The following is a 14,273-nucleotide window of genomic DNA, read 5'->3' on the forward strand; positions in this document are numbered from 1 at the left end:
AGAAATTTGTGGAGTGATTGAAAAACTAGTTTTAATTAATGAATCCAACCTAAGTGTATGTAAACTTCCGACTTCATTTGTTATGAGATTTTGATGAATAATGACTAAATTAGGTATACATTATTTAGCTTAAAACTACAACTAAACAGAATACTACTATGTTACTGTATGGATGTATGAATCTTATTATAATCATAGGACTGAATATAATGTGTGTAATTATAATCAAGAATTAGAACAAAGACGGTCTGTTCCTTGGTAGAAACGAATGAAGTTATCGTCAGACTGGCTAGAATGCTGTGTTCCGTACGGGTCATCTTATCTCTACAAAGGGAGAGGAGAGACCTTGGGCTAGTAGTAAATTATTTAACAGGTGGTGGACGATGTGGGAAGGCTTCTGAACTATACTGCCATTGTGTGGAGGAAGGACAGTTTAAAACCTATGACGTCATTTTTAGTTTATAACCTGTTGTAAATTGTACCATGATCAGTACTCTCGAGATTAAACGCTATTGATTGATTTTGAGACTGGCCTCTCTCCATTTTATGCAAATAAGTATCTTACAAATTCTTAGGAATGGGCAGAGTGTTCTAGTTGAATTGGTTAATAAACATATAGGAATCAAATTCCTTTAACAAAATTCAACTGTGGTATTTTGGACCCAGTAATTGCAGAATAACTGCAGTGTACTACATCTGAACTGCAGTTATACTGCACTCTAACTGCAGTAAAAAAAAAAAGTTTTATTTTGGATACAGTATTTGCAGCATACTGCAGTTATACTGCACTCTGACCACTATATTTTTTGTAAGGGACAGTGCAATTATAAATCTTTGGGAGGGTGGGGGGTCATGCCCCCCCACATCTCCAGTGACAGTTGCGCCCCTGGTGTAATGTGTATGTATGTGTGTTTGTTTTGTGTTGTCTACTTGTGTGTTATTATTCCCTGCCCTCACCCCAATGGACATTTATCATACATCTAAAACCAAAAGCATTGTATTTGGTTCAAAGCATTCTCTTAGACAGGCTGAACTCCTTGGAGTAACATTGGATGGTCAGTTAGCATGGTCAAGTCATATTGACAAAGTTGTTGAGAAGAACGGGAGAGTTATGTCTGTTGTAAAATATGTTCTGCGTTTTTGACACAAAGATCAACTGTACTCGTTCAAGCTCTGATCTTTTTAGGAAACATTTGTGTGTTGAAAATGCTAAACCACTTGTATAATCTAGTTGCATGCACTTCATACATACATACATACATACATAAATACCCCACCAGACACGCCATTATGGGTTTCTTCACTGTGGCCAAACCAAAAACAGATATAATACATTGCTCAGTTATGTATAGAGTCATGTCCTAGTGGAATTCTCCGTCACCAGAGATTACTCAGGCAAAAAGCAAGTTTAGCTTTATAAAATAAAGTAAAGCTTTAATAAAAATAATAATTTAAATTTGTACTGTATATATGAATATGTACAGTATATGAATATTGTGTAAACAGTATTTTAGTTGTCTCTTGTTCCCCCCCCCCCCCCCCCCCCCCCCAATATTATTTAGAATTGAATGTAATAATCTTATGTTCTTGTCTTTAACTGTTCTGTACTTTATGTATTTGTATGTTTTGTGTGGACCCCAGGAAGTGTAGCTGCTGCATGTGCTGTAACTAATGGGGATCCTAATAAACAATGACTGACTGACGATGAGCTCATCAACTCATTGATGAGCTCATCAAATCATGGAAGCCAATGGTAAAGCTTTTAACTTTCTGAAGCTTTTAACAAGTTAAACCCAACACGATACTAGTTTGCATAGCAAATAATAATCACTCACAAAGGAAAGAATCATTCTTCTCGTGATCTATTGACACATCATCACGCACATAACACAATCACTCCTCAAGACAAGGTGTGAGTTCCTGTCGCATGTTGTGTATGGGACCAGCCTCAAGGCAAACAAGAAAATGAGTGTTTGTTCATTTTATTGAAGTGCCTTACCATTTATGTTCAAATATGTATTTACTCATAATATGTATTTACTTATTTTTTTACTATAATTGGAAATCACCTTTACTCTGTCATAAAATTGGTTTGGAGAGGTGCTTATTAAGGCACCTCACCTTCCACACAGGCAATAACATGAGGCAACAAAAAACAAATGTACCCACAAGTCATTCCAAGTGACTTAGTGCTGCTTTCTCATGCTGCTGTTCCATGACTCATATTATAGGAATCAGTGCGGGTCGGTGCCGTTTATGATGAGGGAGGACCATTTTTGTTTTCATTAGCATGGCCTTATTTCTATAACACCATGCATGTTGGATGACTGTCATTCATATTCCATTCACCCAGTTCAACGTACAATTGATGGGTTTAGGCTACTACATGATACTCAAATTTTCCCTGTACCCATCATGAGGTTGCTACAACCTAGCCTATGAATGAACATTTACAACGTAGGTGCACACAGGTCGAGAGAAAATATTGAGATGACAGTGACACATTCATACTGCCTTGCACAGTCTTGCCTGCGTCTAGCTTATCTAGAGTGTAATCATTAATCCAACAGTTGCAAACTAGAATTTCTATTGGATAAATTCCTGTATTTTTATCACCGTTTCATTTGCTTCCGTTTAAGAAACATTTTTCAACAGAATCGGTGGAATGAATGCACCCCTGATCATAGCAGCAACGTTGTATTCATTCTAGCCTCTATGCACTCTCCTCCTCTCACCTTTTCCCTTCGTTTGTGGACTTCAATGAACAACACGTGACCAGGAGAAAAAACCTTTCCAAACCACATCATAACCGCCACACACAGCCTACATCATTGTCACCATATTAGCTAAAGTAACGTCATAGTCAACATAGCTAATAGAAGTAACATGTTAGTAAACCCGCTACAATAATGCTGTAACGTTAAAGTGTATAGTCAGTAAGTAGTTACACTGGTGGCCATAAATTAATAAAACCAAAAGCTTACCTTGACTTGAAAGAGTTCCAGTGTTGTTGGTGTCACGCCCTGACCGTAGAGAGCCTTTTTATGTCTCTATTTGGTTTGGTCATGGTGTGATTTGGGGTGGGCATTCTATGTTTAGTTTTCTATTATTTGGTGTTTCTATGTTTTGGCTGGGTATGGTTCTCAATCAGGGACAGCTGTCTATCGTTGTCTCTGATTGGGAACCATACTTAAGAAGCCCTTTTTCCCCTCTTTTCTTTGTGGGAAGTTGACTTTGTTTAGGGCACATAGCCTTTGAGCTTCACGGTTTCTTTTTGTAGTGTTATTTGTTTTGTTCAGCGTCATTTTGATTAATAAATGAAAATGTACGCTCAACCACCCTGCACCTTGGTCCTCTCCTTTCAACAGCCGTGACAGTTGGAGAATCATAGTCAGCTAGCTAACATAGCATCCCTCTGTTGGAGTAGGCTAAACTAGCCAGATTCAATTGCTAGCTAAGTAAGTGGAACTGAAAAGAAATCACAATCTCTCTCTTGCTTCTCCTTCATTTTGTAATAAATTAATTTGTTGAAAACTATTGTCTTTCTCTCACTGAGTCAACTACTCACCACATTGCAGTGCTAGCTAGCTGTAGCTTATGTTTAAGTACTCATTCTCTGATCCTTTGATTGGGTGGGCAACATGCCAGTTCATGCTGCAAGAGCTCTGATAGGTTAGAGGACTTCCCCTGGAAGTTGTCATAATTACTGTGTAAGTCTATGGAAGGGGGTGAGAACCATGAGCCTCCTAGGTTTTGTATTGAAGTCAATGTACCCAGAGGAGGACGGAAGCTAGCTGTCCTTCGGCTACACCATGGTGCTACCCTACAGAGTGTTGTTTAGGCTACTGTAGACCATTGAAAACAGTGTGTTTTAATCAATTATTTGGTGACGTGAATATATTTAGTATAGTTTGTCAATGCTTTACAATTTTTATGAAATTCACTGAGGATGGTCCTCCCCTTCCTCCTTTGAGGAGCCTCCACTGATAGGAATAACTTGGCAACAAATGCTACAGCAAGTGATTTTAAATTATCCTTTCAATTAAATGTTAAAACTGACACTTGAATGTGCTACGAGATTTGATTACACAAAACCTTCAAAGGTAATAGGGTGCCATAATACCTAGCTAGCTATTTACATGGGATGCTCTATCAACCGAATAAACCAATTTTAGATCCAATAAAGAAATAAGTACTTATTTCAAGTGTGTAAATAGAGCTTATCAATTCAAATGGATTTCTCACCTAGTTTGCTGCGCTATTTTTGGAGAAGGGTCTATCTGCGGACGGCAGACTTTGGGTGTGTCGTGTAGTTTTTTTTGTGTGTAATGACGATCGAGTGAGTATGTCATTGTCACGACTTCCACTGAAGTTGATTCCTCTCCTTGTTCGGCCGGTGTTCGGCGTCACCGGTCTTCTAGCCATCGTCGATCACTTTTCATTTTCCATTTGTTTTGTCTTGTTTTCCTACACACCTGGTTTCCATTTCCCTCATTAAGTGTTGTGTATTTAACCCCCTGTTCCCCCCATGTCCTTGTGTGGAATTGTTTGTTTGTAAGTGCTTGTGCACTATGTTACTGGTGAGCATCAGGTTTTGTACCCATGTAGGTTATTTTTTTTATTGCCGTTGGTTTTGAAATTAAACTGCTCCGGCTATTACCTATTTCTGCTCTCCTGCGTCTGACTTCACTGCCACCAGTTCCGCAACCCTTACAGTCATGTAGTGACGTAATGCAACCGGTAAGTCCTCTACTCAATAAATAATCCATTTACTTTGCTGTTTTATTTTCACTGAATTCTGATTGTTTCCGCCATTATTTCCCTCTGACTCTCTATCTAGTATTTAGGACCCCATCATCCCCATGGCGATGTCAACCATTTCTCTTCTGCTCTCTGCTGCCTTTGGTCTGAATGGTGCAGCAGGCAAGACACATAGCAAACCAAGAATATAGACTTGATGATTACTTTCTTGATGATTACATTTTTTGGATATTTACTTTATTTTTGTTAGGTCTTATTTCAAATCCTTTGCTGGAGAAAGCCACAACCCCTTGACTTGGTGTGTGCATTTCTCAAGTCTGCACCTGTTTTGAATTTGGCCAATCCATAATTGTTGCTGGAACTGTGCTGGAAAAGACGATGTGAAAAGAAAATGTCAGAGCCAGTACAGCTCGGATCGGCAAATGCTATAGAACTAATGGAATTGTCCCATGAACATTTCAAAAGCATCTTTAATTTATTGTGTTTTCTTGTCTTTAACTGTACACGCCATAGTAGACTTTGTGTGTGTGTGTGGGTGCAGTTGATTGTGAACAATGTTGCTGCGACTGGTCCATTTGAATTCCTGTCTGTCTGTCCTTCCAGGAGCTAAGGGGGCAGAAAGCAGGAGCCAATGCCCCACAGGCTGGTTCCAATTTGGTTCACGCTGCATCATGTTTGTCGATAATACAAGGACATGGCTCCTAGCAGAGGTATCATGCTTATCCTCTACTATGAATTAAAGGGGAAGTTCAATTGAAATCAACTTCCTTGGTTTGACGTTGCCTTATAAGTGGTTGGCCTTTTAACAGGCACTGCATGCCTCATGTAAAATACTAAACCTCCCCTTATTGTTTAATTTACATTTTCTATTAGCTTGGAATATTGTGTGGAGTCCGGCTTCTGGGTATATCAGGCTTCCGGTATATTGGAACCCACAGGACATGGTTTAAGACAGAGATAAACGAATATCTCTAAGTGCATGTTTCAAATAGCAGTGACTGACTCACTGGTGGGGGTCACAAGCAAAACAAAACAACTATAGACATGTTTCACTGGCAAACATTAATATCCGCTAACGTACCAGAGGCAATGTCTGCTCAAAGTCTATCATCTCCTCAAGGCTTTCTACAGTGAAACACAAAGGGATGCATTCAATCATAGCTCTCGTAGCAATATTTACACAGCATTTCTGTTTGATCGCTGCTCCTCTTTTAACACGAACACCTCTTACTGGAAGCATCTAGTGAAGGGAGTGTTCCTGGTAAAGACTTACCAAGAGGTGGGTTCTGTTTAAAGGTGTTTCCCTCATCATCCATATCCTCACTGAAATGGAAACATATGGAGGGAAAGACATGGGAAGTTCATTTTGTCCATTCTGCCACTACTAGGTATTCCCTGGTAAATAACCCACTCACCAATAGGAATATGTTCCATATTAGTCTCCAGAAAGGGTTCCGTAAAAGGATAGGTATGAATAAACATGCCAGTTATGTAAAAGATGACTTTAAAATAATGTCTGCAGGGCAATCTAGACTTATGTACACACATTTACCAATAGGGGGGGTTTGCTCCATGTTTCCCTCCAATAAAGGTTCTGAAACAAGAACTGTCACACAATAAAAGAGTGAAGGTAGGGCCTCCTGGATAACAGAAAACATCATCAATGGATCTGTCTGAAGTTAGAAAAGTGTCAATATTTTGTCAACTCTAGTGGAGTAAGCATGATACTGTGTGTCTTACTGTGTGTCTTACTGTGTGTCTTACTGTGTGTCTTACTGTGTGTCTTACTGTGTGTCTTGCCTGCTGCGCTACTCAGAGCAACGGCCGCACAGAGCAGAAGAGGTATGGTCAACATTGCCATGCTGCCGCTGATGACGATGGGCTTCTGAAAACAAGACATTAAAATACATTTCTGAGAAAGAACTCACTGAAAAGGAGATCAAAACAGCAACACAGAGTGTCGAAAGTGAGATGAGGACTTAGCCATTAGAGTCAACCACAAGTTAGTTCTGCAGGTTCTGTTCAGATGGAGAAAGAAGAGCACTTTGAGGCTGTTAGCTCACATGGCCATAAGGAAACGATCAGACTTTTCTTTTACTTGGTTTGTATGTTTTTGGCATGTTTTTTTCCCTGCACCATAGATTAAAACGCGAGCCCTTGATTTGTTATTTTGGAATTGTTCCTCGCTGTCTGCCAGATCAGGATGGAATATCAATAAAGATGAAAAAAAAAACAAGCACTTTATCTTTTAGTCATCTCTTTAATCTTTGTAAAATTAGGTTGAATTGCAATATCCAATCAAGAGCTGCCTAAATCATGTTACACAGTGTCGCGTTTGGGAGTTCTAAAACAAATGAATTAGCTTTAGGGATTAGAGGTGGGTTGAATGGGAATGCATACACCGATACATCATGTGCACAGTTTGTGTTGTTCGATTACAAGTCAGTTGGATGGAAATGTACACAGTCGTGGATGTGTATGTGTGGGTGTTTTCAGGAATCCTGTCACCTGACTAAAGATACAGTGCTTGTTTTGGTCTCTGTCAAGGGTTCACGTTTTATCTACAATCTCAAGGTACACCAATAAACCTAACCTATGGTGCAAAAACAAAAACATGCCAATACATACGGTGCATTCAGAATGTATTCAGACCCCTTGACTTTCTCCACACTTTGTTACGTTACAGCCTTACTCTAAAATTGATTAAATTGTTTTTCCTCATCAATCTACACACAATACTTTTTAAAAAAAAGTAATGTATTTTTTGCAAATGTATAAAACAATTCAATATCACAATAACATAAGTATTCAGACCCTAAAGGTAGAAAAGTACAAGCTTATGTTTAAACACTGTTTATGCATCGAATAGCTTTGATTAGTACTCTCTCATCTGTGTCTGTGGGACTGAGTTGGACCTCTGGAGCTTAACGCTGGCAGTCGATTTATGATGGCTTTAGTGATAAAACCTACAGCCTGCATTCCATTGAATGATTCCTGTCTGAAATGCTGGCCTGTCTGTCAGGGCCAGGTGAACCTTCCCTCCAGTTTCTGTCCCACATGCAGATGAACACTGGACTTCAGAAATTGTGAGGAGGACCCAGCGTTCCATGTTGCATTAGTATCTGTGTGTTAAGGAGTGCGAAACTGAGAAGATAACCCTGTATCAACAAACAGTAAATGACCTACAGACGGAAACCTGGCACAATGTAAATCTTGCTGTCTGTTGCTTGATAGCACAATGTACCTTTGTGTAATTCTACACATCTGTTGTTTGTCATGAACATTCAGAAGGATATACTTTGCTATAAAGAGCTGCAACCCAAATCTGCTCGTGGGTTCTCAGCAACCATTATTGCAATAATTAATAATGAAGTTTGAAATCTAAAAGTCTCTCTCCTTTGGTTAGAAATATTCCACGACAACTCTTTAGTCAGTACTTTGTTGAAGCACTTTTGGCCGCGATATCAGCCTCGAGTCTTCTTGGGTATGACGCTACAAGCTTAGCACACTTGTATTTGGGGAGTTTCTCCCATTCTTCTCTGCAGATCCTCTTAAGCTCTGTCAGGTCTCTGTACTTTTCTCTGTTAATCTTTCCCTCAATCCTGACTAGTCTCCCAGTCCCTTCCGCTGAAAACATCCCCACAGCATGATGCTGCCACTACCATGCTTCACCGTAGGGACGTTGCCAGGTTTCCTCCAATATTGGTTTCATCAGACCAGAGAATCTTGTTTCTCATGGTCTGGGAGTCCATTAGGTGCCTTTTGGCAAACTCAAAGCGGGCTGTGATGTGCATTTTACTGAGGAGTGGCTTCCATCTGGCCACTGTACCATAAAGGCCTGATTGGTGGAGTTCTGCAGAGATGGGAGAAACTTCCAGAAGGACAACCATCTCCACAGACGAATTCTGGAGCTCTGTCAGAGTGGTCATCGGGTTATTGGTCACCTCCCTGACCAAGGCCCTTCTCCCCCCGATTGCTCAGTTTGGCCAGCTCTAGGAAGAGTCTTGGTGGTTTCAAAGTTCTCCCATAAAAGAATGATGGAGGCCACTGTGTTCTTGGGGACCTTCAATGCTGCAGACATTTTTTGGTACCCTTCCCCAGATCTGTGCCTCAACACAACCCTGTCTCAGAGTTCTACAGACAAGTCCTCTTACCTTTTTGCTCTGACATGCACTGCCAACTGTGGGACCTTATAGGGACAGGTTTGTGCCTTTCCAAATCATGTCCAATCAATTGAATTTACCACAGGTGGACTCCAATCAAGTGGTAGAAACATCTCAAGGATGATCAATGGAAACAGGATGCACCTCCTCTCAATTTTGACTCTCATAGCAAAGGGTCTGAATAAGTATGTAAATAAGGTATTTCTGTTTTTTATTTTGAATAAATTAGCAAAGAAAAAGAAAACATTTTTTCACTTTGTCATTATGGAGATTGTGTGTCGATTGATGAGGATTTTTATTTTATTTATTACCCATTTTAGAATAAGTCTGTAACGTAACAAAATGTGGAAAAAGTCAAGGGGTCTGAATACTTTCCGAAAGCACTGTATATTTATACTCCGTACACCGACATTGCTCGTTCTAATATTGATATATTTCTTGATTTACATTATTTTACTTTTAGATTTGTGTGTATTGTTGTGAATTGTTAGATACTACTGGACTGTTGGAGCTAGGAACACAAGCATTTCGCTACACCCGCAATACCAACTGCTAAATATGTCTATGCGGCCAATAAAATGTGATTTGATTTTGATTTGAAAAATAAATATTAATATTATTAAATACAACATGTAAAGTGATGATCCTGTGTTTCATGAGCTGAAATAAAAGATCCCAGAAATGTTCCATACGCACAAAAACCTTATTTCTCTCAAATTTTGTGCACAAATTTGTTTACTTCCCTGTTAGTGAGCATTTCTCCTTTGCCAAGATAATCCATCCACCTGACAGGTGTGGCATATCAAGAAGCTGGTTAAACAGCATGATCATTACACAGGTGCACCTTGTGCTGTGGACAATAAAAAGCCACTCTAAAATGTGCAGTTTTGTCACACAACACAATGCCACAGATGTCTGGGTTTTTCTGCATGTTTTTTTTTTTTTGCCTGTGCGGGAGAGCAGGGCAACTTTTTAATCAGTCCGCTGTACTTGCTCAATAAATGCTGCATGTGTATTTTCTTCCTATTGTTGAATCTCTGCCCCAATAAACAACTGATCCCAATATAGTAGGCAATCACATTTAACAACTCTCACAAACATGATACTTTGTACCGTGTTCAACTGATATGGAGTTACAGGAAATGTGTTTCCTTGTGGCCATATGAGCAAACAGTATAAAAGTGCTCCCTGTTGCTTGACATATAACCTGGTATTCACTTTGACACTTTCTGACAGGAAACATTAGTGTAACAGATTAGTCCACCTATTCTACTCCATTAAACTTTGAGGGAATCATCAGTTCATCACTAAGTGCTGTTTTTAACAACAAAGGGATCTCGTCACCATGGCAATGTTTACAATTTCCCTGCTTCTCTGTGCTGCGTTTGCTCTAAGCGGTGCAACCGGTAAGACACACAGTAAACCAAGAAAATACATGTCATCCTCATACGGAAATGATAGAGCTCACATGATTTACTTGAAAATGGAATCTCTTTTCTTCAGAGGTTACAACTGTCACGGAAAACCACATGGAACAGAGCTCACCTGCTGGTAAGTGCTTGATGATGTTACGCCGTCTTCAATGAATGAGCAACTTGTAATAGCTTTTGAAAGTGTGGAACTACAACACTGATCGTTGAAACCTGGTGCAAGAAGAAATCCTATTTCCTTCCTCTACATAAGCCAGTTGATCAACACAGTGCTTTCAGTTTTGTAAATTGGTAATGTTAGGCTTCAATGAGTTTGTTCTGATCATATCTTGTCTCATTCAGAGGTGGTGATGGCGGAGAGATGGAGCAGGGACTCTTGCCCACCTGGCTGGCTCAAGTACGGGGCACGGTGTTTCATGTTTGTGCGTTCCGGCAAGACGTGGATGGATGCTGAGGTGCATTTTAACTTGTTGCATCCTTTACATTTTTTGGCTTTAGATATATTAGACTGATAATATAGGTATACACCAGGTATCACCGATCACAGTGCTGCAGTTCCACACTGGATTATACATTGAAAAGCGTCCATGTGGCAAGAACACAAGTATGTTTTTTAAAAACTTCCATTATAGAATCTAAGTGATATTATATTCTGTCCTCCGTTCCTGTCCTCTCTCTCTCTAGCGGTACTGTGTGCACTTCGGAGCAAACCTTGCATCCATCCACAGCTCTGAAGAGTATCATTTTGTGCAAGAGTTGATCATACTACAGACAGAAGACTTTACCCCTGCCTGGATTGGAGGATTTGACGCTGTTCAGGTAGAGTGATCCTCAACGAAGTCAGATCTAAGTTTGGGAAATCTTAAAAACAGTATTCTACTGTAGGCCTACATTAGAGCATGTTTACCTATGTATTATCTACTGGCAACAATTTGATTGTTTTGTATTCTATGGTTTTGTTTCTTTGACACTGAGACCACTTCTTCCCCACAGAACCGAGTGTGGCTCTGGAGTGACGGCTCCAGATTTGACTACAGGAACTGGCTCACAGGAGAACCCAATAATGTCGGTGGCAGAGAGCCATGCATGATGATGAACGATGGAGGTACAGTAATCAAACTCTTATCCCAATATGCTTAAATGACATCGAGCTTCATTTTATAGAGTGTGTTTAGAAAAACATGTCTGGCAAGGAAATGTAAAACCAGACTTAAATCAGTCAATGTCTGTTTTGAGTCCGTTTCCGTGCAGCAGCAGTACAAACTTTAGGACGTTTTCTGCCAGTCTAGCTCATGCACTCGCAATCAAGTGGAGAGCTAATTGGCGTTCCTTGTTTCCTCTTTAGGTGAAAAACGCTGGAATGATATTCAATGTGGATCTATATTTCCATCTGTGTGCTCCAAAAGGTTGTGTTAAATCTGCCATCATAACATCAACTGAACCACTTTTTTGTCACCCCTTTTGTCATTAAAACTGTACAGTATTGTTGAAGAATGTAAATATATGGTAGGCCTATAGTTTTTGTGAATCATAGTCGAGCATGAGGTTTAACTGAAGGGTGATTTTCTATCATGTAAATAGGCTGTCGTCAAATTTTTCAATGATGCTGATCATGTAAAATGTCATAGTGAAGTTTTGCTACTAATAAATAATATCCCTAATATTGTGTAGATGTTGTCAGTGCATTGCATCACCGATGATTTACCGTTCCTAGGCTTAGCTTGATGTGCAACAATAAACACAGCATTTACACACTTAAAGATAAATTATACAGAAATCACTCTGCCTTAATATCAGTTTGTGACAAAACAAGCAGGTACAGTGTAGTGCAGTGGTCACCAACCTTATCTGAGTCAAGATCCCTTTCTGTGTCAAAATGCAAGCTGAGATCTACCGCTCAGATGACTTAAAAAACATAAGCCTATGCAACATTAACATATTAAAAACAGTTCTGTAACAATGAGGTTTGTGCAGCCCAATACATTATCACTGCATATTGGCTATGCTTGAATTGCCCTGCCAATCTTGTTCTTCTCAGACCATTTTTAGACCACATTTTAGGTATATGATCACACTGGTAATAGATCATTTGTTGTATTCCTTGTGAGGCACAGCTAAGTGAGCATAATAATTTTATTTTTTTACTGTACTGATGGCCTGCATCTGATGATCAGTGAGGGCAGGGAGGGAGGCTACCTCTCACCCAACTCATCATCCCTCCTCTCTACACTAAGAAAAGGGGACAGTCTTCCAGCTGATGGAGAAACTTAAGTCGCTCTGCATTATTTCTGCCTCATGCACCAATTCATGTTACTCCTATGTAGGGCTGTTGCGGTGACTGTATTACCGCCACACCCGCTGTCACAAGTCATGAAGGCAGTCAAATTCCACGTGACCGTTTAGTCAAGGTAATTAGGCTTGTTCAAGCTCTGATGCTGCTGCTGGTCATTAGTTGCCTACCAAACTTGCTAACTGCCTGGTACTCAGCACTCTATTGTCCCTCTAATCCCTGACATCAATGCAAATGTCTTCGAAAAAAATCTAATCAAACACTTAATGAGAGCCCATGAGCTTAGGTTGCACAATATTTCTATAGGCCATGCAATTGTGCGAGAAAACAGAGTGATGGCCTCTACTAAAAGGAGGAGGAACCCATCAGCTTTCTATAGGCTAGGCCTACTATATTTATTTCTGAACTTTTTTAGTATTAAGCATATTGCTTACATTTGCAACAGGAGTATAGTCTACCTGGCTGGCATGAAAATGAATCACTGGAAAAGCGTCCTCCATTCGCTATTTAAGTGCATACATTACATGTATTTTTCCCCTGCCCCTGTTTCGATACAGGTAAATGATAATGGTCCATTCTAAATTTAAAACAAATTTCACACATATATTATTTAGTATATGTAAAGACAAGATGTAATGTAGCCTAGCCCATACGTAGCCTAGCCCATATGTTTTGCTATGGTTTGTATCACAACTAAAGTGGCCAAATAACATGTTAAAATTAAGCACATTAATCTGCTTTACAACGGGTGTAGAGCCTAACTGGCATACATAAGCAGCACACGAGTTTCAAGTTTGGGGAAGATCATTTTGCACCTTTATAATAAAAGCATTTACATGCATAATTGCATTTGCAGTCACTTTTGATAATGGTGTTTTCCCGCTAATGGAACATTTGCACTTATAGCTTACTGCCATGTGCGCATTGCTGCGCTTCTAATGTGAAGAAATAACCTAATAGTCGATCAACATTTTAAGCTAATCGTTTCGATCTGTTGCGTCAGCCACAATGCTTGAAAAAGTTTTTTTGATGCTAGTGGTTGTATTAGTTTGGGATCTATTGCATCCCACAACGGTCCCAGACTATGTTTGGAATGTTTATTTCACGCACAGATTAGAATAGGTTGACGTTTGTACTATAGGGGATAGTAGATTGACATAGGCTAGTGCTTTTGCTGTTCGTTAGACCTTTTCATCTTGTTGGCTGACGAAAAGTAAATGTGGACAGTTCTCAAAAGCAGAGCTCATGCCTTTTAAGCAACTTTTTTTTCAAATCATCATTAGAGTTGCATCATGAGGCCTTACAATGTATTAAACATCTAAACGTATAGCCCAACGTTTGTAGAACAACTAAAGTTACATTAATAACTCTGAATTAAGCAGATAGGAGGACCTATTTATTTGTTAACCGCTCAACACAAATAGCCGCATGTGCGCGCTCCCTCAAATCGTTTGGAGAAAATATCCTTTCTATTTTATTCAGCTTTGTTCAATTGTATTCTTCATACTATAAAATAATGCCACGGAATTCTAAGCAAATCTTGCCTGCTAGCCAGATCAGGACCTAACATAAGGAAAACTCAGAGTATGCTATTCTGTTCTTCTGAAATAGACTACATTTCCTTCATAT

The 14,273-nt window shown here is 39.6% G+C and overlaps 1 protein-coding gene and 1 long non-coding RNA gene across 3 annotated transcripts; one reads left to right on the forward strand and one right to left on the reverse strand.

Annotated features, from left to right (window-relative positions):
- Nucleotides 1-1,967: 1,967 nt before the first annotated feature.
- On the reverse strand, nt 1,968-6,681 carry LOC118946458 (uncharacterized). Of its 2 annotated transcripts, XR_016493615.1 has the most exons (5): nt 6,550-6,681; nt 6,314-6,367; nt 6,035-6,084; nt 5,843-5,886; nt 1,968-5,127 (listed from the first exon to the last, which is right to left on the reverse strand). It is a non-coding gene; the product is annotated as an uncharacterized LOC118946458 (long non-coding RNA). The 2 variants fall into 2 exon arrangements; XR_016493616.1 differs by lacking the exon at nt 5,843-5,886.
- Nucleotides 6,682-10,269: 3,588 nt separating this feature from the next.
- Nucleotides 10,270-11,628, forward strand: LOC149970276 (ladderlectin-like). The gene is made up of 5 exons (XM_090228350.1): nt 10,270-10,330; nt 10,428-10,475; nt 10,697-10,809; nt 11,039-11,173; nt 11,348-11,628. Exons 1-5 carry the CDS (start codon nt 10,270-10,272, stop codon nt 11,492-11,494), a joined length of 504 nt encoding a protein of 167 aa, XP_090084476.1. The 3' UTR covers nt 11,495-11,628.
- Nucleotides 11,629-14,273: the final 2,645 nt, after the last annotated feature.

This window comes from Oncorhynchus mykiss, chromosome 30 (genome assembly GCF_057628025.1).
Source record: "Oncorhynchus mykiss isolate SJ-2025 chromosome 30, ASM5762802v1, whole genome shotgun sequence".
Taxonomy (NCBI): domain Eukaryota; kingdom Metazoa; phylum Chordata; class Actinopteri; order Salmoniformes; family Salmonidae; genus Oncorhynchus; species Oncorhynchus mykiss.